Source organism: Homarus americanus, unplaced genomic scaffold, assembly GCF_018991925.1.
Source record: "Homarus americanus isolate GMGI-L3 unplaced genomic scaffold, GMGI_Hamer_2.0 scaffold39155, whole genome shotgun sequence".
In the NCBI taxonomy this organism is placed as follows: Eukaryota; Metazoa; Arthropoda; class Malacostraca; order Decapoda; family Nephropidae; genus Homarus; species Homarus americanus.
The window spans coordinates 9,726,834-9,739,903 of NW_024737042.1; the positions used below are offsets into that span (position 1 = coordinate 9,726,834).

The window sequence follows — 13,070 nt, forward strand, 5'->3', positions numbered from 1 at the left end:
CAAAGAAATGCCAGACATTCTGTCACCTCCCCCCCCCCCCGTCTTCCCACCCTCCTTGTGTTCCAAGATAAAAGGTTGGTGATTTCTATATGTTTATTTTATATAATATCTCAGACTAAAGTTAGTTATAATATAAATGTTTTCTCTATATTTTTTGGGTAGATTTACATAAATTTCTTCATTTTTTTTCATTCATTTACATGCACACACCATACTAAAAGAAACGTAAAAGAAACAAATGACCTTAGTGCAAAGCTGGAGTGCACATGTACTAATTTGATTACAGTACTAAAATTGTTATGTCTAGTGCAAATTATAGCATGTTTATATTCAAATTAATCAGTATCTTACAAGAATCCCAACAATGTTAATTATATTCACCCAGGTCATGTCACTGGCTTTTGATAAGAGAGAAGCTTAGTCACTTAAGAACTGATAAATATACAGGTACACGCGTTAGACCTTGGGCCGGTGCCAACTGTCAAACGCACTACCTCCCCTCCCCCCACGCCCCCTCACTCGCTCCCTCCCTCCCTCTCCCCCAACTGCCCAGCGTTGCTGGAATCCTTGTAAAACAGTGAATAATTTTAATATAAACGTCATGTATTTTGCACAAGAGATAGAAATTAATCACCTGTATCACATTTCAGTAGTGATTTAAGAGTAAAAGTGTATATGTACGTATATAGTATTCCACATACACGTAAGTATAAATGAAAAGTTTATGTGATGATCGGACAACGTCCATTTCGGTTAACGTCACGTTTCCAAGAACTTATCTAGGACGTTAACTGGCGCATGACTGTATATAATTTTTTTTTTTTTTTTACCACCACTTATCAGCTTATTATCCATTCGGGCAGTTGGTCTATCCACTCTTACTACAAGAAGAAACCGGAGCACCCATATGTAACCTATGATGTTTGGTAGGATCACACTGGATAACACCTTTCTCACATATGTCCAGGTCAAGCAGGACTTGAACTCTTGACGTATTCAAAAAGAGATATGCATGTTCATGTTGTAACATACTGAGTTATGACCCTTCCTACCCAGTCAATCTTGACCCCACCAAAAGTGAGCAGGGCTTCGAAGCAAAGGGAAAATGTAGAATTAAAACCATAATTAATAGAACCTAACATAACCTAACCTAATCTGGTCTTTGTACTCACCTACTCGGTAATTATTGTACTGTACAGTAATAGCCAAAAACTTGATACTGTAATAGCTTACAACAGCACTTGTTAGATTGAGCAACTGTAGGAAAAATTTGTAGAAGAAAACTTGTTTCTTAGCTCTTAGATATTGGACTGAATATTATGAGTCCCTTAAGATTCATATTACTGTACAGTATATATTGCCAAACTGTGTACTGTACTGTATTGTATATGCATGTGTAAAACTGTTTAGCTTATGTTAGGATAGGTTAGGTTAATTCAAGTAAGTTAAGTTAGGACAGGTTATGTTTTGTTTGAGTAAATTTACCATTTGGCATTAATGGCACTACTGTATTTAGTTTTCAAAATTTTTATGAATATAAACATTGTATTTTTTAATACAGTGCTGTCTTGTACCTGTATAAGTATTTGTTATACATAATGAATCAACTTTAATCCTAAGTACTGTACAGTTTTTTTATCCTTCATCTTAAAATGTCTCCACTGTACATATTTTCTCTTCCTAAGTGTCATGTAGAGGAATTTATTCTCCTCATTTGCATTATTAAATAGAATGTGATTTGAATCCAGAGATAAAGTAGAAAAGTCTTACCAGAGCTCATATATTACAGAGCAACATACTTTTATGTGTATATTAAGTACTGTATATTGTAATGCAATCATCACCGTCATCATTGTAAATTTAGTTCCTAGCCAAAATATGAAAATTATAAAGTATTTTAAACCTCCTTCCAGCTTGGTGTGGGTTAATCTTTTTTAATATTTATTAGAAGTAAACATACTTAAGAATTACCAATACAGTATAGCTATTCTTTTATTAACAAGAAAAACTGATGTGCTGTATTTACTGTTGTTGCACTAGAGTTGAAAAGAAATACAGCAGCAGAATCATAGAAGAGCAGAGGTTATGGGCAACACCACTGTTAAAGATGCTGTCGAGGGGTCAGAAGGCAACCGTAGCCTGGATCTGTCTTGTAAACTTACTCCTAGTCAGTATATAAAGGTGAGTCATACCTGGTCCACTGACTGAAAAATTTCTGTGGTTACTTTGATGTTCTTCAATTTACATTTGTGTACAATATACAGTATATTAGTTTATGGTATGAATGTAAATTACATATGGGAATCTTATACAGTACAATATTATGCTAGTGAGTGTGCATATACTGTACAGTACTGTGTTCATTCTTACTGATGCGTGTTTTACTATGATAGTACCCTCCCCCCAAAAGCCCCAAGCCTTGTTTAATCTCTATATACAGTACATTATATGCATGATGTACTGCAGGATGTTTCCTAGCTTTTGATATTTGCACCAATAAATTTTTTTCATAATAAGCATTAATATCATTTTATGTATGTCACTACTTGTGCTACTGACTTTTTCCAGCATACATCTGGAGAGTTTATTGAAGGTTGTTTGTCTGCTCTTCCATGGGAGGTGTATTTCAATGTCTCCTTGTACGAGAATGTTAATGCAAGTTTTAATTTCATCAATGAGGTGAGTAGCTGGATTTAGAATCTTAGTTTCTCAGAATCACTATTTGAAATATGGTATGCTGTAATTCATCATGTAATTACAGTACAGTATTCTAAAACACTTTTCAGGTGCTTTTCATCCGTTGTTTATTTATAATTACAATATGCAGGAGCCCCCCCCCAAGTTCGTGCATTTTTACTTGGCTGTTCTCGGTTATTCGCGGATGACACCTTGGATATACCCGAGAATGTCTGTGGGTAGTTTTAAATTTGCTGACATTTTTGCGGCTGGGCAGGGAGCCATTCGCTCTAGAGACAGTAATTTCCTTTACCAATACTGTATTGTAAATATGTATGTGTGTGTGTCTACACACACACACACACACACAAATATACAATACTACAGGTAAAAGAAATGATTGTTCTTAGGGCAAACACATAAAGGGAATATACATTTCTTTGTACACAGATAAAAATTTAACACCCCCCCATCCGCAAATGTTATTTGCGGATTTGGCGATTCATGGCCATTTTGAGAACCTAACCCCCGTGAATTGGGGGGGGGGGCCTGTACTGTACTCTCAATAATTCAGGGTTAATCATGTTTTCTTTTTTTTTCTTTTTTAATATACAGTATTGACAAAAACATATTAATATGAATTACTTTTTAAAAATTTTCAGTGTTGGCTCAAATACTGTAGACACTTTAATTTTATATGCTTCAATTGGTGCAGGCAAGTCAATCACTGACATTACATAATCACTGGCCAACATTTTCAATGACTAACTTCCATTTTACAATTTACCCTATATTTCTTACCACGGGAAACAGTGTCAGCTCATTAAGTTCAGTCCACAGACCTAAGCCCAGATTACCATGTTGATCTCATGATTTACCTTACCTTGTGTGTGACCGAGAAAGTAATGGTGGTTGCTCTTATCATCTAGGATTAACAGATAATATTCAAGTATGACATAATATTTTATATCCAAGGAATATACAGTGCTGTACTCTTATTTCAGCGAAGCTTTCATTAGAATTCCATGTATTCTGCCGAGTGGACATGATTTCACTACCTGTACTTTGAGCTGTAGGGACCCGGAACCCAGTATTCTTGAATCTTTCACATTGACGATCACATCTGTTGCAAGCAAATTATATATTCTCTATCACTAACGTCATATATCATGAGCCAGTCTTTTGTATGATTACCCAGTATAGTATATTCTTCATCTGGATACATTTTCAAATGCTGCACTTAAAAATAAAATTCAACAAGTACTGTAATATTATTTTCATGTCTCGGTTTTCTTCTCGTTGGTTATAACTAAACCTACTTGTATCTTTACAAAATATTATCTTGTAATTCTGTGCTCTAAAGCCCAATTCCCCTGTAAAATATATAACAAGAATTTCAAGAATTTTTTGAAAATGGATAGTGTTTTAAATCCATATTTCTAGGGCTCAATGGTATCCATCAATCATTTTCTTAAAATGGTTGTAGAATTTGATACACACAATGCAGATGAGGATGAATTGTGTATAGTTGGAATGTACAGGTACTATAATATTATAAAGAAAATAATTATGGTATAGATAGATAGATAGAATCCCTCTAATCACAATTTTACTTTATAATCCAGATTCCAGTGGAGCTCAGTATTCATGTACCTCATTTGCGGAGTCTTAATGTGAGTCACAACCAGATCTGTGATCTCCCAACATCCTTCAATCTACTTCTTCATCTACGAGTGTTAGACCTGTCATACAATAAGTTGAAAATGTTACCTGCTGCTCTTACCCGCTTGCCACAGCTTCACACCCTCAATGTGGCAAATAACTATCTAAAGGAACTTCCAACAACAGTTTCAAAACTTCAGAATGTGAGTATAGTATGTGTCTGTGGAAGTTTATTGTGTTAGGTTTTTATATGAGTAGTGTACTGTACTGTAAGGCTTTAATTTTTTTGCTACAAGATACATGACCACAACTTCCCTTCATAGTAGTGTCAGTGTCTGTTTTCCCTCTATCTCCTGTTTCATCTTTTTTATTCTCTTCTTATACTATTCTTCAATACTTATATGCTTGAATTCTTTATATCTATATTTTCTATTAATCTTTTCTGGTGTATATAGTTTAATAATTTCATATTCTATGTCTTTCTCTCTCTAAATATATATCTTATATTTCTTTACTTATATTTTCTAAGTCAATATTCTTTTCTTTACTTCAATTCTTCTTTCAGATATATTATTGTATTTTCTGAATTTCATGTCCTTACTTTCTCCCAATTATATCCTGTTCTAGTTATGTATATTCTAAACCATGGATTAGTCCGGGAAACCATGTCATTCTTGCTATAACACTTTTTGTACTTACAACGGTAGCCTGCCACCACCCAGACTTTTATAAGAATATAACATATCTTAGTGAACTGTTAGGTAGCGTGCTAGCGAGCGTCTAGGCACGTTAGTTACAATAGTTATTTTCTGAGAACCAATGGGTAGAAGGAATAGAGCGGTGATACTCGTAGTTTACTAATTTAATATTTCTTAACATAAGAAGTGAACAAGATATTAATTAAGTTCACTCAGACAAGATTGGTCCACTTAAGTCTTACTTTACCATTCATAAAATATATCTTCAATTAGTTATTACATCATTAAACACCTGTTGTATTATTTCTTTGACAATTAAGATGGTTATTTGACACGCTCAGATAGGACTGGACCCTCAGGTCTGCTTTTACAAGTAGCAAAATAAATCTTCAGTTCTTGGTTACAACATTAAACAATCATCATATTATTTCATTGTCAATACAGATGGTTCTATGACACACTTGACAATATCCCAAATTAACTTATAACATCAGGTTATTTCGGAATGAACAACATGGCACTTTTCTTTCAGTTGATGTACTCAACTCACATAACATATTTACTGGTACTATCAATATTTATGGGTTCACTACTCAATATGGGATAACTATATTTCTGCTAATTATCCCCAATCACATGCAACAATAATACTTTGGCCCATATAACTGTAAGGAGGGCCCCAGGGTTGTCACACTGGTGTCACCACAACAAACGAAGAACGCTGTTAGGGTTGGTTGTATTTCGACACTGCGGGGGGAGTTTGGGCCTAGTTCCCAGGGTGCGGACTCGCACAATTTAATCGTGCCCAATGAACGACATCCTGCAAGGTAGCCAGCTGGTGTGCAGCTACCGGTCCCCCGGTGACTGTTGGGTATTCAGCTAACACACACACTGTGCCTGAGGTAATGATGGAGCAGCGTCAGAGATGTCAAAAATAACTCAATCACAAACAATCTTTTGTCTAGCAACGACAGGCGATATCTACGTTACATTTATTCTTTCACTGGGTAAATGACAATTTCATTATTACAACATGAACACTGATATTCACAAAATTCACTAAGTTAAACTGACTTAATATGGCAGGCGGAGAATCATACACATACCTGAGATAATGATGGAGCAGCGTCAGAGATGTGACACTACTCCTCGCGCACGAGCTTATATATGGCTAACTGGCAACTCAGGCCTGTGCGGAACACATGCCAGAAAGGCTAATCCCGCATCGACAGAAATTATTACATTCAACTCAGTTGCTGTACATTTAACTATGAAACTCAATGCCACGGGTCAGGCGAATTTCCTACGTCTATTCATATAATCTAATCAGAGATTGAGCTTGCCAGGAAAAAGTGGAATCACACACGTTGTTTACATTAGTTTTACAAACTCAGCACGGCTGCGAACAAGGAACTATTCACAGGGATACGTTAGATTTTGAAGATTATACAGGTTGACAGAATAGTTCAGGAGATTAATGGCTTTCTTAAATAGATAACTGACACTAACTAAACTACATTGGGCAACAAATTAATCTAACTTCAGTAGCAATTGGAAATTCATGGCTATCCCCAGGGACAATATCATGGGATGCCATTCGTACTGGCAAACTCGACACTCACTTACTTAACAAGTGTTACTAATAATAAAGACAGTTAAAGCTTTCAACATCACTCACAAAGGATCTTGTATGCTTTAACTGTAATCAGACATCTCTAAGTTGACTCAAAACAATGGTGTTCTCTCTAACATTCAGATTCACTTTATAGAGAGGTTGGTTTCAGGAAGTCAGAGAAAATGGACGGCACCTAAGCTTGGGAGCGATGAGAAAACGGATGCCTCAGATGGGAGACTCAATAAAGAAGGCATAGCTACATGTCTTGTGGACTATTGAGCGTAATATGAATCGTCTGATTTTACGTTAACCTACGTGTACGACCGTGGTCATTACAGTAGTACCTTCTCCAAATACATTAAATTATATAGCTACAGTATGTACAGTATAGTACAGGCAGACCTCAGTTTATGAGGTGTTGATTTACAAAAAGTCGAAGTTAAAAGAAAAACAGTTTGTCCCATACAGTACTGTACTTTGATTTATGAGAAAAAACCCCAAATTTACAAAAAGAGTATGCATTAGTAAAAATAAAAATATGCTCAAATAAGGCCATTTTGTTACTAGTACAGTACCATACTACTGTATATATGCTTACTTATTTTCTTAATAAATTTGTTATTTTCATTGTCATACTGTACTGCAGTTATGTTGCAAATAGTGTAACCAATTATAGTTTTGGTGATTATTTGAAATTCTGACCCTGCTGTTCATCAAAATTTCATGACTTCCTTAGAACAATATGTTCTACTGTACTGTGCTTCTCAATTGTATTAATTTTCATATTTTCAGTTGAAGAAACTAAATGTGAGCAACAATCAGCTGCGAGCACTTCCTGGCTGTCTGGTAGAGTGTCCAAAGCTGTGTATTTTGGTCACTCAAGGGAATGATCTCATACACCCACCTCAGGCCATCTGTGATATGGGATCCAAAACTACACTGGACTTTTTAAAAGAGAGACACCCACCTGCTGTGCAGTCAAGGTATCATATACAGTACTGTACAGATATCCCCCTAGTTATGATGGGATACGTTCCTGAAAAGCCCATTGCTGGTTGAAATTTTGTAAATCAGGATCATTATAACATGGGGTTCATTGGGATATGTTCCCAGTTAGTCCAACACCCACATATATCACTAAAAAAAAAAAATCCTACACTAATACTATTACCTACAACACACGTAAACAATACTCACCACATCATTAAGAACATGCAAGGCACTTTATTTACATTGTTTGTTATGTATTTATGTGTATGTTTGTGTAGTCACACATGCAAAACACATAGAAATAAAGAAATAAATAATAATGGGAAAGTCCTCTCACAAATAATCAGAAACAAGACAACAAAATGTATTAAGAATGTGAGAGTCTACTCGCAAGTCAACTCCGTGCTTTGTTATTAAAGTTATAAGAAAGCACAAAGGTGACTTGAGGGTAAACTCTCATATTTTTAATACATTTGTTTCTGATTATTTGTGAAAGGATTTTCCCATTATTATTTATTTGTATGTGTTTTGGTGTGTCTGTGTGTGTGTGTGTCTCTACACACACACACACACATATGCAATACAGCAATCCCTTAAAATTCACGGATTTTTAATTCGCGAACCAAGATTATTCGCGGATGACACCCTGCATGTACCCTAGAACGCCTAAGAGTAGTTTTAAAGTTGGTGGCATTTTCACAGATGAGAGAAGAGAGCCATTCGTTCTACAGGCAGTAATTTCTTTTACCTGTATTGTATATATATGTGTGTGTGTGTGTAAACACACACACACACACACACACACACACACACATACGAATAAATAATAATGGGAAAATCCTTTCACAAATAATCAGAAACAAATGTATTAAAAATGTAAGTCTACACAATAATACATTTCTTCTGATTGTATACTGTATATGTATTGTATTGTATATATGAGGCGTTGCGTGGAAAAACTAGCACAAGCACCATTCTCATTTTTTGTCAGGAAATGCGTTCGAAGTTTGTAACATTCAGAAGTTGATAACACGGAAAATATTCTAGTTAGAATCTTGCAGTTTGTTTTGAAATGAAGCTGAGTGTTTGTAAATTATGCAAATAATTTTTTGCAACGATACTGTTAACCTCACCTAACTTAACCCAACCTAACTAAAAATAATGTTTCCTTTTTTTTTTGTAATAAAAACTCGGGTAAATGTTTTGTTTTCCAATCATGATTATCATAATAAAAATACACCCTAAATTGTTTTTCCACTGTGGGAGGCTTCACTGTCATCAGGCTCTGGGACACTGCCTCCCTAGGTGGCTTCTGAGAATAAAACATTACTGAAGAGAAAGAAGCCTCCAATCGATGTAGAGGGTTCAGGCTGGGCCTCAACATCATCAACATAGTCACTGTCACTTGACATTGTTGTGTAGTGACAATACACAACTGCAAACAGCGATATTAATGAAGAAAAGCACGCTCCCTTAGCACGAGATGCACTTCCTCCACACTCAAGTCTCAAGACAAGGACTGAAAAAAGTGCGCCACCAGCCCTGCCCGGCATGCAGTTCTGCTTGCTGATTGGCTGCTTCCACCATAAAACTCCCTTCTTACCCCCAAACCCCCACTCCAAGCCCACAAGCACACTTACAGCCTTATGACATAAGGCTGTATGTTTCACACAAAGAATTTGGCGGATGTGCTACATTCACCATGATAAAATGGTCAAAATGCCGCTTCCATGAGATACGGACCAGAGCTAGGTTTTTGTCTATGGACATTTAACCATATGATCAGTGGCGTTTTTGTACTTCATCCATCACCTCATGAAAATAGGGTGTTTTAAGAACCGTTTGCAGTCATAAACATGATTGTGGCCTGGGTGGCGCTTGTGCTAGTTTCTCCATGCAACGCCTCAAATATATAATATACTGTAAGTAAAAGAAATTATTGTCCTAAAGGCAAACACATAAGGGAATATACATTTCTTTGCACACGAGTAAAAAATGTACCCCCACTCCCCCCTGGTCAGCAAATGTTATTTGCGGATTTGGCGATTCACGGCCATTTGAGAACCTAACCCCCGCAAATTTTAAGGGCATGCTGTAGTGGGGTATGCTATAACGAATCTAATTGGTTCTAGAACCTCGTTCGTTATAGGATTAATCCGTTCCAGGCCCCCAAATACAACCACTTAACACTGAAAAATTTGTGGAAATTGTAAAAAATACGGTACTTTATCTTACCTTAGTGTTGTTCAGCACATTACACCTTGCTTTGCTAAATCTAGAGATTCCCTTAGCCACTAGCACAGTTTTTAACTCCTCTCTATTCTTCAAAATCGTACATACAGTATAGTCGATTTAGCCATCCCATATCCATCACTAAGTTTCGCAATGCTTGTTCCATTCTCACGTTTATTTATAATTTCTTTCTTAGTTTCAAGGGTTATTAGCTTTCTCACTCGCTTTTGACGATTCATTGTTACAATTGTACATTTGTATAACAAAATAGTTATAAAAATGACACGAATTTCCACATCAAAAGACGAAATTTCAACAAGTTCAGTGGTGCACTGACTACACAATGAACCAATATGGCGCCTGACGCTCTTGTTGTGAGCCGCGGTACAACGATATTCATGCGCAGGACGAAATAGTCCCGTATTCATCCGCGTTCGTTGTAGGAGTTTCGTTCGTTATAGCATTATCAATTTTATGGGTAAAACCGTTCGTTATAGGAATATTCATAGTAGAATCCGTTCGTTACAGCATACCCTACTGTATATGTACTTCCTCCTTGTCTACTATTAAGAACATCTATTGATGTCTATTCTTTTCCCTTAAACTCAAGAGTATGTATTTATAGCAATGTTACAGCTTTGGTATGTCCAGTAGAACGTCGTTATAACACGAGATAGGTTCCAAGAGAGGTCGCTTTAAACCGAATTCGCACTAAATCGAAGTGTTGTTTCAATGGAATAATTTAGTTTGGTACTTGAGAGAAACACATAATACTAAAAAGACTAAGAGTCTACCCAGATGCACCTCAGCCCACCTCCTAGAATAAACAAAACATTGTTTTTTGTAGTATTATGTTAAAACAAACACTCATAAATCAACACAGCTAAAATTAAGGGATGCAAAATGATCTGTTTACTGGCTGGGAAGATTGGGGGGGGGGGAGGGAGGTGAGGTGATATGTTTGACAGTTGATACCAAGGTCTAGTGCTTATTTATTTATCTGCCCTTAAGAGTGACTTAAATTTTAGTTCTAATTTAAGAATTTTATTACAAAGAGCACAAATTTTTATCTCTTGTGCAAAATATATGACGTTTATATTTAAATTATTCGCTGTCTTGCAAGGATTCCCTCAATACAAATTTTATTCTCCTAACTTTAGTCTGTGACATTATGTAAGATAAAAACTTTAAGCCAAAAACCCCAAACCCAGGCTAGGAAGATTGGGGTGGGGGATAGGGGGAGAGGGAAGTGACATGTTTGACAGTTGGCACCGAAGGTCTAGTGAAGTATTTATTTGTTCATTTATGTCCTTTAGAGTGAGTTCATGTTTTTTCTTATAAAATGTCACAGAAGTGACCGGGGAGAATATAATTTACATTGCTGGAATTCTTATAAGATATTGAGTAATTTGAATATAATCATGTTATAGTTTGCATTTAGACAAAGATTTTAGTAATCGTTTAGTACATTATTTTGAGTACATGTACAGTACAGCTTTGCCCTTAGGACAGTGTAGTGTGCCCAGAGTAACATTAGGCGCAAAATTTTAATTATGATGCACCAGATTGACTCGCACAAAATAGGAAAGATTCGCTTTAAATTAAAACATTGTCCTTAAGTGTGGGTGTCGCTTTAAATCAATAATCTTAAATTGAATCGCTTTAAATCGACATTCTACTGTACAGGTATTCTTTGTTTAGCGTTGATTCAATGTAGCTATACAAAAATTTTTACACCGTTTCTCATTTAGTTTGAGGTCAACATTCAGTTTAACAATAACTTGACTCACTGGGAAAGGGGGGAACTGGGAATGAGATGGCATGTTGCCATTGTTACATGTAATGAAACTATAAAAGTCGTGGAAAATTTATTACAATACTCTAATGTGGCTTAGAAATTAAGAAAATATATTATAAAACTACTGTATAAAATAAGAAAAATGAAGAGCATGGGTGTATATGTGTGGAGTGAATGTGTGTGTGGAGGCAGTGGGCTGTAACTGCATCACCGACTCACCACCCCTCACCCAGCCACACTCCCTCCCTCCTTCTCGATATGACATCACGACATACACACAAACACACACGCGTCTGTGAGTCAGCTGGGTAGCTGCCTGGCTGAATTGAGTCGCATTTCCCAGAGGATGGTTTGAGTGCGGAAGGAACTATATTTTGTACATAAAATATGTGCTATTGTATTTTATGATATGTTAAACAGCTAAAAAAATTAGCGGAAGCTAGGTAATGCTAACCGCTAACTTTTATTATATGAATTTAGCTTCGTTTTTTTGCTCTAAAACCCTTAAAAACAGACCTAGAGAGCTGAAATTTTCATATGTTGTCTTGTAGCTTAGACATAGAGCTTTCCAAAAAGGTATAGCATGCCAAGATCAGATGATGATCAAGGTGTACACAAATAATTAAATGAACAAATGAAATTAAACATTAGTTTACATTCAAGTTTCAACATACACTTTATAATATTTATTTACTGTACGAAAAGACAGAAAGTATTAAACGAATCCAAAAACTATAGTACTGTATAGCATAGGTAGCAAATAGCATCATGCCTAGATCAGATGATGATCAACTTATCAAGGTGTACACTGTACACAATTTCACAAATAATTAATTTGCATTCTCATACAACCTATCGGCCTTATTCATTATTCATGTAAATATGCAATACCAACCACATACACATTATACCAGTGCATTTTTATATAACTTATTGGTGGTCTTAGTCATGTAAATAAACAGAAAACTCTAAACTTTAATGAAAAGTAAGTTTTTAGAAAATTTTGTTTGGCTCACACCTTGGATGACATCCTGGTTATGAACTTATGCAGTACTTAGCATAACCAAATATATTGACACAAAAAAATCCTAATTAAATTAACAAATAAATGAGAAATAAAATTATACATTATGTTACAATTACATTCTATGATTCTTTCAACATACACTGACAGTCTTTATTTACTGTAAAAAAAAAGTATTAAACTTTTATAATCGAAAAATTCCATTCACTCAGCTGCTGCAGCGCGGAGTCGACAAATCATGTCTTGTCACGTTTACACGTACTAACACGCAGTCAGCCAAGCGTGCCTGACTGGCTGTTGGAGACACTCGTCGCGGCATCACACGCTTACAACAGACAGGAATAAACATGTATAAATTTTGTTAGCGGACTTAAA

At 35.8% G+C, this 13,070-nt stretch overlaps 1 protein-coding gene across 9 annotated transcripts in view; it reads left to right on the forward strand.

Moving 5' to 3' along the window:
• LOC121872686 overlaps positions 1-13,070 on the forward strand; it is a 51,026-nt gene that overhangs the window by 10,490 nt on the left and 27,466 nt on the right. For 8 of the 9 annotated variants that reach the window (XM_042375672.1, XM_042375673.1, XM_042375669.1 and 5 more), the window contains 4 exons: positions 2,041-2,181; positions 2,569-2,679; positions 4,302-4,550; positions 7,444-7,634. In XM_042375672.1, the coding sequence (XP_042231606.1) occupies positions 2,086-2,181; positions 2,569-2,679; positions 4,302-4,550; positions 7,444-7,634 (647 nt within the window). In that variant the 5' untranslated portion in view covers positions 2,041-2,085. The remainder of the gene's footprint in view (positions 1-2,040; positions 2,182-2,568; positions 2,680-4,301; positions 4,551-7,443; positions 7,635-13,070) is intronic. The other variant, XM_042375675.1, reaches the window with a different exon arrangement.